Source organism: Silurus meridionalis, chromosome 23 (assembly GCF_014805685.1).
Source record: "Silurus meridionalis isolate SWU-2019-XX chromosome 23, ASM1480568v1, whole genome shotgun sequence".
In the NCBI taxonomy this organism is placed as follows: domain Eukaryota; kingdom Metazoa; phylum Chordata; class Actinopteri; order Siluriformes; family Siluridae; genus Silurus; species Silurus meridionalis.
Window position 1 is genome coordinate 8,683,467 of NC_060906.1, and position 14,551 is coordinate 8,698,017.

General features: G+C 37.9%; 1 protein-coding gene across 1 annotated transcript; it reads right to left on the minus strand.

The window, feature by feature from the left end:
- Positions 1-1,956: 1,956 nt before the first annotated feature.
- On the minus strand, positions 1,957-14,336 carry LOC124376668. The gene is made up of 5 exons (XM_046835872.1): positions 14,201-14,336; positions 13,001-13,437; positions 10,676-10,845; positions 10,258-10,600; positions 1,957-9,624 (listed from the first exon to the last, which is right to left on the minus strand). Exons 2-5 carry the CDS (start codon positions 13,425-13,427, stop codon positions 5,096-5,098), a joined length of 5,469 nt encoding a protein of 1,822 aa, XP_046691828.1. The 5' UTR covers positions 13,428-13,437; positions 14,201-14,336; the 3' UTR covers positions 1,957-5,095.
- Between the last annotated feature and the right edge of the window lie 215 nt (positions 14,337-14,551).

The following is a 14,551-nucleotide window of genomic DNA, read 5'->3' on the forward strand; positions in this document are numbered from 1 at the left end:
TTTATGTTTTTGTTTGTTTTTCCTTTTCCTGTTGTTCCAAACAAGTGTTTCTTTTTCCCCAGTTCATGTATTACTCAGATTGAATAACTCATTGAGTCTGTCTCTTGATGATAAAAGAGACATGTGAGTGACCAGATCCAGACTTCCACAGCAAAGACCGTAAACCCATTATGACTGTTGCATAGCAACGTTTAACATTTTAGTTGTGAACATTTTCAGTTTTCTCTCTGGCTGTGGTGTCTTGGACATAAAAGTGGACATAAAAAGTGTATGCATGCTACATGCAGAGCTGTCTTAAGTATAAATAACTTTAATTTTTATTTTTTGTAAATGTTTTGTACAGGTATTTGTGAATTTATTGTGCTTACATTTTTTTTTTTTTACAGCCATGGAGCAATTGTGTTACAGAAATCATGACTGTCACGGTATCTAACGCTTAAATACACTTTCAACCTCATTTTGCCCAACCGTTTCTGTTTGCTTTTTATTAACTCGCCATGCTCACCACGTGCTGAAGACGCCGCCCACACGAATTTAAACTAGTGCTGGATCGAAGTGCTTGCAAGGATAACAATGGCTGATTTCTATGTTTTTCTTTCATGATTTGACTCGGCTGTTTCATTGTCTCTTTGTAATGCACAAAATCCTTAAAAAAATTAAAAATAAAAAAATTATATATATACAATAAAAAGACCATAAATGTAATCGATAAGTTGTTAGACGTAGTTAGATCATTTAGTGGGGGCTAAAAACTACATCATGACTATGATTAGGTAGAAAAATCTGATTTAAAAAGAAATGTATAAATGGGTAAAGATGTAAATGGGAAAGTTTTGCAGTTAGATGTGCTTTGTTTCTAGATTGAAAACAAACAATATATAATTACTGCTAAAAAGAGCACAGCATCTTCAAAATGTTTGATTTTTGCTTTTTAGCGATTATTAAATGTGTACTTTTAGAGCATTTGCAAAAATGAGTGAGGAGACGTGTAATCATTTCAATATGAAGTGATCAAACTATAAATCGTTTTTTTAATTATTATTATTTTTCTGTTATAATCAGTATTGAGCAACATGCACTATATGGATAAAGGTTTGTAAACACCTGACAATAGAATTCATTCGTGATGTTTTTTTTTTTTTTTTTTTACATTGCGTTCCACATTTAGTCCCTGTTTTCTGTTATAAAAACGTCCAGTCTCCTGGAAAGATGTTCGACTAGGTTTTGGAGCGTGCTTGTGGAGATTCATTCAGGCACAAGAGTGTTAGTAAAATCAGGTACTGATGAAGGTGAGGTGAGGAGAACTCAATAGCAGAAGATCTTATACTCCAAACCATGTAAAGCACATCTTTATGGAGCTGACTTTGTGCACAGGATAAGTGTCATGCTGGAACAGGTTTGGGTCTCCTAGATCAAGTAAAGGGGTAAATTTCATGCTACAGCAACCAAAGACGTCCTACACAATTGCGTGCTTCCAGATTTTGTGGTTGCAGTTTAGCGAAAAAACACATGGCTGATAAATAAATAAAGGGTGTCCCAATACATTTGCCCATATAGTGTATGACTGACGTGCAATCTGGCGGTATTATAACTTAATGCTGCTGTAGGCATTTTTGTCCCAGTGGCAGTGTTGGGTTAGCAGATCTCTGTGTTATGACTGTTGCTAAGACTGTTTTGCTAACAGTGTTGGCTAATGCAGGAAGGGTTGTCCAGCTATCTGATCTGACTGTATATATTTGTATGTATGAATGGATGTGTGTGTATAAGTGTCTGTTTTCACTGTAACTTATCTCTATATTCAGTATATAAAGAGGTTTGTCAATTGTGCCATTTTATCTTTCATACATTTTCTCAATTTAAAAAAGAAATTGAAATACTTGAAATAATACCAGAGCATGCTATTCAATTGAAATACTTCCGCATCATATTAGGGGGGAAAAAGCAACATATTCCAAAAAGTTTTTAGATTTTAATACAGGCTTGGATTGTTATAGACATTTAATCTCTACATACATTTTTTTTATAATATGCTTTTGTAAATTCTTTCCCAAATCAAAAGAAACAACTAAAATAAGGTAAATAAATGTTAATTATGTCACTGTGGAAAAGCATTTTCTGTCGGTTTGTAAATTTGTATATTTAAACTTAAACATTCAAATATATTGAAATATATTTCTATTGATAGAATTAAACAAAAAGTAACTAAATATGAATTTAGTTTCATTTAGTGAATCAAAAATCAGTATACTGTTCAGATTTACCTAAACATTACATTATTGTTTAAAATGATACACTTTTTACATAGAAATATCAGACACCTCAATCTCAACATACACACATAATTTGCATCTAAGAGATGTGATATTCCTGTCAAATTCCTAAAGGACTTCCTTGAAGTTTGCAGTTCTTTTGCTTCTTGTAGACACCCAGTGTTCAAAACAAAGGAGATCCTTCTCAATAAGTCAGACATTTTTCCCTACTGATCACTCTCCTGAGAAGTAAAAGACTCCGAGCTCAGACTGAACCCATTCATTGCTCGCTTCTTCTGCTGAAATAACAATCTTCTCCGTTCTTGCCTTTGACGGGCCAGAGAGCTGTCTCTGAGATACTCTCTGACGTCGTCTTTTCCTGGAGAAGCCACAGGTGTATCAGGCAGAGCTTGGGATACGTCCTGAAGTGCAGGGTCGGTAACGAGACGCTTTCTTGTTTGTAAAGGAGCACTTTCATTGGACAAGGCACTCAAACTGGACAACTTTGTTTCTAATTTGTTCTCTGGGTCTGTTAGAGATACTGGTGTCCTAATGCTTAGTCCTTGTGTATTCGTATATATCTTGTCACCAGAGGATGAATTTGAATCTGTCTGTTTGAATACATCTACTTGGGCTGGCTGTCCATCTAGATTTGATGAGTATGGAGAACTCTTTGACTTGGTAAGTGGTTTTAACCTGGCAGTTTCTGAGGTCACTTTCACTGTAGATGGTGTATCTTGTATCTGTAAAGAGCCTGATTTCGTTCAGTTTCGTTCAAATTTGATCGCCTTGTGCTTATCTGCCGTGGCACATGATCTCCAACAGTTGCTGTTGTTACATTTGACATAAACATCCTTGATTCTGTTCCTACTTCCATTGCTTCCCATTTTTTAAATGAAATGGATGGAGGCAAATGATGAGGTTTATACTGTTTGAATGGAGTGTATCTGTTTACTGTTGGTATTCCGTCTATTTGGCCAAATGATTCATTTTCCTTTGTAGTAACTTTGAATTCATCGTCAGATGGCAAACTTGGTTCGCTTTCCCTTTTCACTTTTGGAAGCTGATTGAAAGATAAATCTAATGATCCATATAGATGTTTTGCAGCACGACTGGATTTTGTGCTTGGTTTGTAGATCGAGGAGCTTATTGTGGTCTGTTGTTTGGTCATTTCCGCAGACTGTGACTGATTTGAGAAACAAGGTTCAGATTGTGTGAACTTGATGCATCTTTTCACCTTTGGCAGTTCATCGAATGAGAAACCTATTTGCCCAAAGAAATCGTCCTTCTCAATGGTGGGACTCAGTGTAGCCTCAGATCTTGTAGACTGTGTTTTAATTGAGAACTCTGGTTTGAGCCTCTCTGTAATATCAGATGTTGAGGGAGACTGACTAGAGGGATATGGTTCAGACTGTGTAAACTGTATATATTTATTCAACCTTGGTAGTGAATAAGATTTGTTCCTAGTTGGCCAAAGAAATGGTCTTCTGTTGGAGGAGTTTTTAAGTCAACTATGGGGAAAGCAGACCCCAGTAATTCTGTATTCTTTGCTACATCAGCTGTGACTTCATGGTTATTTGGAGACATTGATTGATGGTGTGTAAACTGTATATATCGCTTCACCGTGGGCAGTCCACTAGTAGATGCATCCATGTTCTTAAAAAAAGGGTCTTCATTATTTGACTTATCAGCAGGTGAAGAACTGGACAGTTGTAATTCTGATTTTATCAAAACTGGTGTAACTGTTTGTCTGTGTAAAGGCAGAGATGAAGAATCAGTAGAATGCTGTGAGAACTGAATGTATCTTTTCACTTTTGGTATTTCAAAGGATGCACCAATTGGTACAAAGAAATTGTGTTCACCAGCAGCTGGTTGTTTATGATCTGTAGATTCTAATTCTGAGGCAGCATGTATTGGTTTTTCCGGTCTGTTGGTTAAAGAGTGCAACGGTGGAAATTGCGAGTGAGGTTCAGCTTGTGTAAACTGAATATGTCTTTTCACCTTTGGTATTCCGTCCAATGATGCACCTATTTGCCAAACGAAATTGTCTCCCTTGATGTATGGACTTTGAGACACAAGTTCTGGTGCCATATTTTCTGTAATTACAGATGTTGAGGAAAGCCGAGTTGAAGGTTGAGGTTCAGATTTAATGACCTGAAGGTATCTTTTTACTTTTGGGACTTCATCTAAGGATACATCTATTTGTCCAAAGAACGAAGGGATTGACTGATTGGACAATTTAACTTCAGATTGTGTAAACTGGAGAGATTTTTTCACCTTTGGTATACTACCAAGAGAGACATGGATTCCTTCAAAGAAATTAGGTTTGTCCTGACGTGATTTTGTAGCAGATATGGAGTGTGATGTCTCTTTTGCTGTGACCTCAGGTGTCACTGGTTGTTGGAGGAAGGACAGAGGCTGTGGTAAATTCTCTGTGAAATGAATTCTTCTCCTTACTTTTGGTATTTCATCAAGGTACACACCTATTTGTTCAAAGAAATTGTGTTTATCAACAACTGGATTGGACACTTTAGATGGTGAATTATTTCTTTTCACTTCTGTGCCTGTTTGCATGGTTGTTTTCGTCTCATTTAAGAGAAAGTGTGGTTCAGAAAACATCTCAGATTTTGCAAACTGAATGTACTGCTTTACTTTTGGCAATCCATACAGAGAGACAGCTATTTCTTCAAAGAACGTATCTCCAGTATTTTGGGGTTGGGCATGAACTTTAGTTACCAGAGATGATGGTGTTTGTTTATCAGATAGTGAATATTTTTTCTTTAAGGAATGGTCTGGTGACAAAGTTTGGTAATGAGTTTCTGATTGGGAAAACAGAAGGTGTTTCTTTACTTTTGGCACTTCATTAAATGATATTGTATTTGCTCAAAGAAACCTCCACTTTTAATGGATGGAGTGAGCTCCTGTACAGTTTGAGGCTCAACTTGCCTGAACTGGACATATCGCTCTACCTTTGGTATTGTGTGTAAAGATATATTTTGTCCATTAAAGAAAATACTGAATGTGTTAGATGGGGATTCTGGTTTTGGCACTACCTCAGGTTTAGCTGTTTGGTTAATTGATGCTGAAGATGTTGAAAGATCTGATTTGTGTGATTCAGATGGGAGAAACTGGATATACTGTTTTACTTTTGGCACTTCATCAAAGGATATTGGTATTTGGCCCAAAAAACTGTCTTCCCTAAAGGATGGAGTGAGCTCCTGTACAGTTCTAGGCCCAATTTGCCTGAACTCGACATATCTTTCTAACTTTGGTATTGCTTGTAGAGATATACTTTGTCCTTTAAAGCAAATACTAAATGTGTTTGATGGGGATTTAGCTTTTTGCAACAACTCAGGCATAACTGCTTGGTTAACTGATGCTGAAGGTGTTGAAAGATTTGATCTGTTTGATTCAGAGGGTGAAAACTGGATATACTGTTTTACTTTTGGCACTTCATCAAAGGATATCGGTATTTGTCCCAAAAAACTGTCTTCCCTAAAGGATGGAGTGAGCTCCTGTACAGTTTGAGGATCAATTTGCCTGAACTGGATGTATCTCTGTACCTTTGGTATTGCTTGTAGAGATATACTTTGTCCTTCGAAGAACATTTTGATTGTGTTCGATGGGGATTCTGTTTTTGGCACTGACTCAATCCTAGACACTTGGTTAATTGATGCTGTAGGTGTTGAAATATTTGGTTTGTGTGATTCAGATGGGAGAAACTGGATATATTGTTTTACTTTTGGCACTTCATCAAAGGATATTGGTATTTGCCCCAAAAAACTGTCTTCCTTGAAGGTTGGAGTTAGCTCCAGTACAGTTTGAGGCTCAACTTGCCTGAACTCAACATATCTCTGTAACTTTGGTATTGCTTGTAGAGATATACTTTGTCCTTCAAAGCAAATACTAAATGTGTTTGATGGGGATTTTGCTTTTTGCACCAAATCAGGCCTGACCGCTTGGTTAATTGATGCTGGAGGTGTTGAAAGATTTGATCTGTTTGATTCAGAGGGTGAAAACTGGACATACTGTTTTACTTTTGGCACTTCATCAAAGGATATCGGTATCTGTCCCAAAAAACTGTCTTCCCTAAAGGATGGAGTGAGCTTCTGTACAGTTTGAGGCTCAATTTGCCTAAACTGGATGTATCTCTGTACCTTTGGTATTGCTTGTAGAGATATACTTTGTCCTTTGAAGAACATTTTGATTGTGTTAGATGGGGATTCTGTTTTTGGCACTGACTCAAGCCTTGACACTTGGTTAATTGATGTTGAAGGTGTTGAAATATTTGGTTTATGTGATTCAGAGGGTGAAAACTGGATATACTGTTTTACTTTTGCCACTTCATCAAAGGATATTGGTATTTGCCCCAAAAAACTGTCTTCCTTAAAGGCTGGAGTGAGCTCATTTACAGTTTGAGGCTCAACTTGCCTGAACTCGACATATCTCTGTAACTTTGGTATTGCTTGTAGAGATATACTTTGTCCTTTAAAGCAAATACCGAATGTGTTTGATGGGGATTTTGCTTTTTGCACCAAAGCAGGACTGACTGCTTGGTTAATTGATGCTGAAGGTGTTGAAAGATTTGATCTGTTTGATTCAGAGGGTGAAAACTGGATATACTGTTTTACTTTTGGCACTTCAGCAAAGGATATTGGAATTTGCTCAAAGAAACTGTCATCCTTAAAGGTTGGAGTGAGCTCCTGTACAGTTTGAGGCTCAATTTGCCTGAACTGGATGTATCTTTGTACCTTTTGAATTGCTTGTAGAGATATACTTTGTCCATCAAAGGAAATATTGATTTTGTTGGATAGGGATTCTGTTTTTGGCACTGACTCAAGCTTAACTATTTGGTCAGTTGATGCTGAAGGTGTTGAAAGATTTGAGTGTTGTGATTCAGAGGGTGAAAACTGGATATACTGTTTTACATTTGGCACTTCATCAAAGGATATTGGAATTTGCTCAAAGAAACTGTCTTCCTTAAAGTTTGGAGTGAGCTCCTGTACAGTTTGAGGCTCAATTTGCCTGAACTGGATGTATCTTTGTACCTTTTGAATTCCTTGTAGAGATATACATTGTCCTACAAAGCAAATACTGATTTTATCAGATTGGGTTTCTGGTTTTGCCACTGACTCAAGCCTTACCACATCTTTTGTGATTGATTCAGTTTTTACACCATCATTAACAATGATTTCTTCACCCGAAGCTTTTTCAAATGATCTACTTTGTGAGAAATGAAGATATCTCTTTACTTGTGGAATTGGATGGAAAGTTGGATTAATCTTTGCAAAGATGCTGTCTTTAGAAGATAAACTCACATTGGGCCTCTGTGATTCAGATATTCTGTCTGTTATTGAGGTAGATTCCTGCTGATTTGGAGATTTAGGCACAGAGATTGAGAACAGAAGAGAATTTTTTAGCTTTGGTAGTCTATCAAAGGCTTGTCCCATTGTTGCAAAGAAATTATCCTCATTTGTTGTGGGGTTGACATAGTCTGAAGGCATTGTTGGCTGTTTTTTGAAAGAAAAGCCCAAGAAGCCCCCGGTACCCTTACTGTTTGTGGTTGCTGTTTTGGGTTCTGACTGGGCAGCTTTCTTATTGGTTTCAGACCCACTTCTATTGAACAGCATTGCACTTAGTCCACTTAGACCTTTAAATAACCCTCTGTCCTTTTCTTTAATGCACTTGTCTTCTATATCTGTACTGCTTGAAGAGTTGTCATAGTTGATACTCAGAATCCTGTCTGAATTTACGACTGGTGTGGCATCAGTGTTAGGAACTTTATGTTCTAATCCTATCTCAAGTCTCCTGGGGTAGTCTCCATGTTTGTTTTCCTCGTCGTCACTATAGCTACTGGTACGTGATCTGTCTTCCCCCAGCAGACTGGTGGTCTTTTGACTTGTCCTATAAACAGGATGCACATTGTATAGTGCAGGTTCATCTTCATGATAACTGCTAATATTTGAGGAATTGAAGTATTCTTTGTACTCCGCAAACTGCTCATCATCAAAACTGTCCCCTCGAGGATACGTCATGTATATGTCTGTTGGGTCCAGGGTAACAGTGTCTTGTCTGAATTGAGCACCTGGGTTTGCATTCTGGTCTTTAGTTTGAACATCTTTTTCAAAAGGATAAAGTTTTTCAACACAGTTGATATCATTTTCTGAGACGGAAATCCTCTCATCATCCATTGGGTTTACTGTGTATTCTGTGGGTCCTCCTTCACTTTCTCCACTTTCGCAAGAGTAACATGAGCTTAGTCTCTCAGACAGTTCGTCTACGGACATTTCCCTTTGAAGTTCTGCAACATGCGAAACACGACTACTTGATCTGGGCGAGCCCTCTGTGAACGAAAAGCTATCTCCGCTGTCGTTCCATAAATCTGAGTCCAGTTCATCCACACACTCTTTCTGTGATTTAAACACGTTCAAAGGAAACGGGTCAGTGATAAATCCTGGTATTATTGCCTGATGATCTGTACTGGCTTGTCCAACTTTTTCTTCATTCATGGTGACTGTAGGGGAATCTACACTTTGCTCAGTTGACTCTCTTGCTTCATAAGACATCTGTGCTTCATGCGGTTCGAAAGAGGTTGCAGGTGAAATACTCCTCTCCTCGAATTCTGTGGTGTCTTCTGGGTCTGGGATATATTCAAACTGCATTCCGTTGTTACTTTCAGTGAATCTTTCATTGTTTTCCTCTCTTAGTGACACTTCTTTGTGCACGACAATATTCTCAGCCAAGGATTCCCTTTTCTCGAAATTATTATATACACCTGCAACACTTGTATCGCTCCCAGATTGACTTTCTTCTACAGTGACATAATATGGAACAGCCCCTTGTTCTTGTATTTCTGTAACTGTTCCAAATGTCACTCTTGGTCCTTCATGCACTTCATGTTCTTGGTCATCAGTATCCAAATAGCCTTCGTTGACATATGGCCTCTGCCTAGTTGAGGAAGTCTGCAAGTTTGAAGGTGATGTAGTAGAATTCCTCTTAGTTAGAGATTGTTTGTACCATTTTTCCAAAAGTGGTCTTAATATTACACCAAGAACAAAAGCCACAATGAAGGTGATAAAGACGGACAAGCAGATGGCTAAAACAAAATGAGGCTGTTGCACTGCTCGTACAGCGGGGACATTCCTCTGTATATAGTCATCACGTTCGACGGATCCAATTTGTGCTTCTCGTCGAAGCCTTTTGTCAAAAGTCCTTTTACGAACATGTACAAAAAAAATGGAGACATGCTCTTTTTGGTATCCTGAGACACAGACATAAAGTCCTTCATCATGCTCTGTGGTGTTACTGATATGGAGGAATTGTTGGCTGTCAGAGATTTGGCCATGGGGTGTCCACCAACGAGTGTGCATTAAATCTGATGAAAAGAAACATTTTTGTAATTAAGGCCTATATACTATAATGGCTCTAAGTATATGGTGCTTATCCCCACCAGATGAATGCTACAGTATATAGCCAGATTCTGTGGAAGTACCTGGGGTCAACTAGGCAAAGTAATGGAGAGTGTGTGAGGGACACTAAAGAAAAGAGTGCAGGCAAACAGAAGAGAAGAGTGCCTAGAGGGATTTGGGATAAAAGAGTATCTGCAAGAGTGAAAGGGGGATGTTTCTAAGATGGTGGTGACACCGTGGAGTTAAGGATGCTTTGATTGGGAGTGATGAAAATTGGACAGGATTAGAAATGAGTTTATTAGAGGGACTGAGGAAGTTTTGGACGTTTTGGAGACAAGTTGGGGCGAATTGAGATAGTTTGGTCATGTGAAGAGGAGGGTATATCGGTAGACGAATGCTGTGGATGGAGCCCCCAGGAAGGAGGAAAAGATAGATTTATGGGTTTATGGATGTGGTGAGGGAAGACATGCAGGTAGTTTATTTGAAAGAGGCAGAATCTTTATTCCTTTATATCTTTAATCTTTATTCCACTAACAGCGGAGAAAATAATAATAATAAGAAGAAGAAGGCAGAATCTATGCAAACAACTTAATTAGTACCTTGGTTGGCAGTGCTACAAGAAAGAATGACCTCCGTCCCCTCATCCACTGTCACCTCTTCTTTGATACCGGGGGTGTTGTATACAGCTTGTGGACATGTAAGATCTGATTCCTGGAGGTACAGCAGGTTCTTTCCAGCATGGTGTGAAGGAGAGAAACACACTACTTCCCATGCGGTATTACCCAGTTCCCTGTCGAAGCTGAGCCACCTTTGTACTGTCTTTAAGTTACAGTCACACCTCCACCTATTTCCAGAAATGTCTGCCAAAATATTCAAGTTCCGAAGAGACAGGAAGTCTGGCACAGGTATTGTGGCCAGCAGGTTGTAGCTCAGGTCAAGGATCTATGTGATACAATTAATGTATTAATGCATTCTTAGCACACTCTGTATGTGTAAGAATATTAAAAAAGTTGTTACCTTTAGGTTCTGGAGGTCTTTAAAGGTTTTTGGGTGGATGGTGGTGATGAGGTTATGATGAAGTTGAAGCTCACTCAAATGAATACAACCAGCCAAGTCAGCAGGTCCAATCTCAGAAATTCTGTTGTGGGATAACTGGAGCACTTTTAAGGATTTAATATTGCCTAGTCCTAAAATAGAGAAGCAAAATAGACTGTTACATGGATATCAGATTCTTTTATGATTAGCATAATCCAGGTGTGGATAAGTGACTCCATGGCCAGAGTACATGATTTTTTTTTTTTATCTCTTGTTTACATTGGATGCATCAAAAAAGATTTACCATAATGACAATGTATCTATCAGTGAAAAGATTATCAGGACGCTGTCTAAGATCTTAAATGTAATATAGAACATTAGGTAACACTTTATTAGAGTATGTGGGCATTTATATCACAGACATAAGCTCTGGTTTTATTTGTTTGGAATGCACGATTGGGGAATGCGTACTTTACAAATGAGGGTATGTCGCCAAAGATTACGACATGGCCCAGGATCCTGTCACAGGTTTACCACTTGTTCTTCCTTAGACCATCTTTGGTAGGTGTTACCCACTGCAGATCAGAAACATGCCACAAGACTTAAATTTTTTTTACATGCTTTGGCCCAGTCTTTTAACCATCACAATTTGGCCCTTATCATAGTCACTCAGATCTAACGCTTGCCCATTTTTCCTGCTTCCAACACATCAACTTCTAGAACTGACTGTTTGTTTACCAGCCAAAAGCTTGCAGACTCAAAAGCTGCTAAACACACACACTGGGAACAGCCATATAATGCACTGAAAACCTCCAGATGTTTTTCCAAAAACATTGTGGTGGTACGATCATAAGCACGATCATGATACATATTAAAAAGAAGAGAAAAAAGTAGTATATTTTTTTTTATGTCTGTTGGTTGAGAAAGCTGATCTAGGCTTGCAAATGGGGACGGAAAGAAACAGTCTCTTGGCATTAATTAGCAGTACTGTGGAAAAACAGAGAGGGATCACCAGAGGTACGAAATGAAACCGTTGCAGAAAACAAACCCAGTTATAAATCCTCTCTGTCATTAAACCAAAAATCGTAAAATAGTATTTCTATATAAGAATCCATGTAAATAATGTACTATTGATTGATGCTGCAATTGTGAGCAATTGTATGATCACATGAGTTACAGGCACAGTCTACAAACTTATTGCCTCATGTAACCCATAAAACTCCCATAGGCTTGAAGTCTAGATTTAGATTTATAATGTACCAGTTATTTAATTTTAATGTTAATTTGGTTTAAGTGCTGTAAAAGTTGATATAGATGGCATTATTGACTTTTCCTAGCATTTAATGATTTCAGTCAACTCCCAAAACATGCATTCTCATATGTTAACGCTGAAAGTGTTTGTTCTACTATTCTACTAGTTGTTCATAGTCAACATATTCTACATGTTAATTGTGTTTATTTCTTAGCTAAAAAGGAAAAAAAAGAGCTGCTCATTATTCCATTGGGCCTAGGACACACCCATGGGAACACACATACAGCAGGGAGAACATGAACACACTGAAAAAGATAACCATGGAATGTGATTTGGCACATCGCTTTTCTTTAAAGCCCCTAATAAAACCCTGAAATGATTATACCCAGCCCTTTAAACTCTACAGAGAGGTGTTTTTACTGGTTAAAAAGACACCAGTGATTCATAGCTGTCCATAGTAATTGCGAACACGAATTAGTGTTTAACTGATTTACAACAGGGTGGAATTCTCACTTGTTTATGCAAACAGTGACGACGGAGACAAAAGCATTATGTTTCAGTCTGAAACAATCCCACAACTACTACAGCCAAGCTTTGATCCGATGATTGTTTACATCAATCATAAAGAAAAACTGTTTTCCAGACATCATGCTATTATTTGACACAAAACATATATAATTGTTATACACAGTTGAATTGTTTTATTAACTTCAGAAGAATAAAAAAAATGAGCAACAAGATCAGGGACTGTTTATAGTTTATACAGTATAATAATAACGATCAAGTATATCATGCTATTTTTGTAAATAAATGTTAAATGTAATTATTAGAATTTTGCTATAATATATTAAGGTGTAAAACACTCCAAACCATGAGGTTGTAATCACCCTCTCGCACTGATTCCTATTAAAGCATGCCTCATCATATTTTATTTCTTACATAATGACTGACATCACTGTTGCCACGGTGGCATGATATTTCGAGTGGATGAGGTCTATAAAAGTGCTTTCTGAAATAGTCGGGGTGTGCCCATATGTGTGACTGGGTGACTTTACCTCTTGGCAGACATTTTAACTGGTTTCTGTCAGCAGACAGCAACTGTAGATCAGGTGCCCAGGACACACATCTCTGATTTCTTCTAGTCAGGGTCCTAGTGCTCACAACCCCTCGGCTCCCTGAACACATCGATAGACTCTTTAGTGAATTATTTCCTAACTGCAGTTGTTGAAGCCCATGCAAATGCAAATGGCCTGAATCAAGAGGAGCCAGAGAATGCAATGCATTATGTGATAGATCTAGGGCAGTGGCAGTTGCTGGGATATGTGAAGGGGCCTTGGATAATCCCAGTGAGGCACAGTTGACGACCAAAGACTTTTCACATATGCAGGAAGCTGGGCAGGAAGTGATGGGCGATAGGGTTTGCACCCCACACAGCTGGAAGATCAGGACTGCAATGCAGTGTACAATACAGGACACTAACATCACAGCAAGCCTATACAATACAGAGAAATAGGTTTTTTACCAACAGGTATATACACTGACAAGGCATAACATTTATAGTCACCTTTTGCTGCTAAAACAGTCCTGATCCCTTTAAACATTAACAGCATGAACTTCTACAGGAGCTTGTCTTTTGGATCGGACCACACGGGTCAACCTTCACTTCACACGTGCATCAATAAACCTCGGCAGCCCACGACCCCGTCTCCAATTCACCACTGTTCCTTCCTTGGAGCACTTTTTATAAATACTGACCACTGCAGACCAGAAACATCCAACAAGAGCTGCAGTTTTGGAGATCCTTACGCTTGCCCATGTTTCCTGCTTCTAACACGTCAACTTTGAGGACAGAATGTTTACCTGTGCCTAATAAATCTCACCTGCTAACAGGTGCCATGATGGAGATAATCAGTGTTATTCACTTCACCACTATAATGTTATGCCTGTTCAGTGTGTGTGTCTATATATATATATATATATATATATATATATATATATATATATATATATATATATATATATATATATATAAAAATATAATTATTTTGCTCTTTTTATTCCTTAAGGTGTGAAAATATTCTACTATATATGACTATTTTAACTTTGCCAGCAGGATTATGTCTCACAAAACTGTACAAATCTCTAACAAAGTACATTAAAAAAGATAAATCACAAACCTCATCATTTAAAAAACTGTTCTTTAAATGTGTACAATTTTTATCTTTAAAAAAAAAAGAAAAAATATTAGTACCTACCTCCCAAGGCTTTTAAAGCCACTTCAGAGGAAACACTGAAACTTGTTCAGAACGTATCATCCAAACACTTGTGACTGTGAAATTCTTTGACTTTGAATCGAACCCACCCTAGATCAAAGTCTGCACTGTATTGCTGAAGCATGTGAACACAAGGACACACACACACACACACACACACACACACACACACACACACACACACACACACACACGCTGATGCTGTTGTAAATAACTTGCACTCGATTGAGAAGTTAATTTCTTACTATGTGTTTGCTCCACCGAACCTCTGTAATAATAATAACAACTATAAGGAACGCATGTAAAATCCCAATCATAAATAATCACATGACT

Coding starts and splice junctions, on each gene's coding strand:
- LOC124376668 (XM_046835872.1), bottom strand. CDS start 13,427: ATGTTAGTGTCCTGTATTGTACACTGCATTGCAGTCCTGATCTTCCAG. Junction 10,601..10,675: donor AAGACCTCCAGAACCTAAAG/GTAACAACTTTT, acceptor TGTATCACATAG/ATCCTTGACCTGAGCTACAA. Junction 9,625..10,257: donor TTGTAGCACTGCCAACCAAG/GTACTAATTAAG, acceptor TCTTTTCATCAG/ATTTAATGCACACTCGTTGG.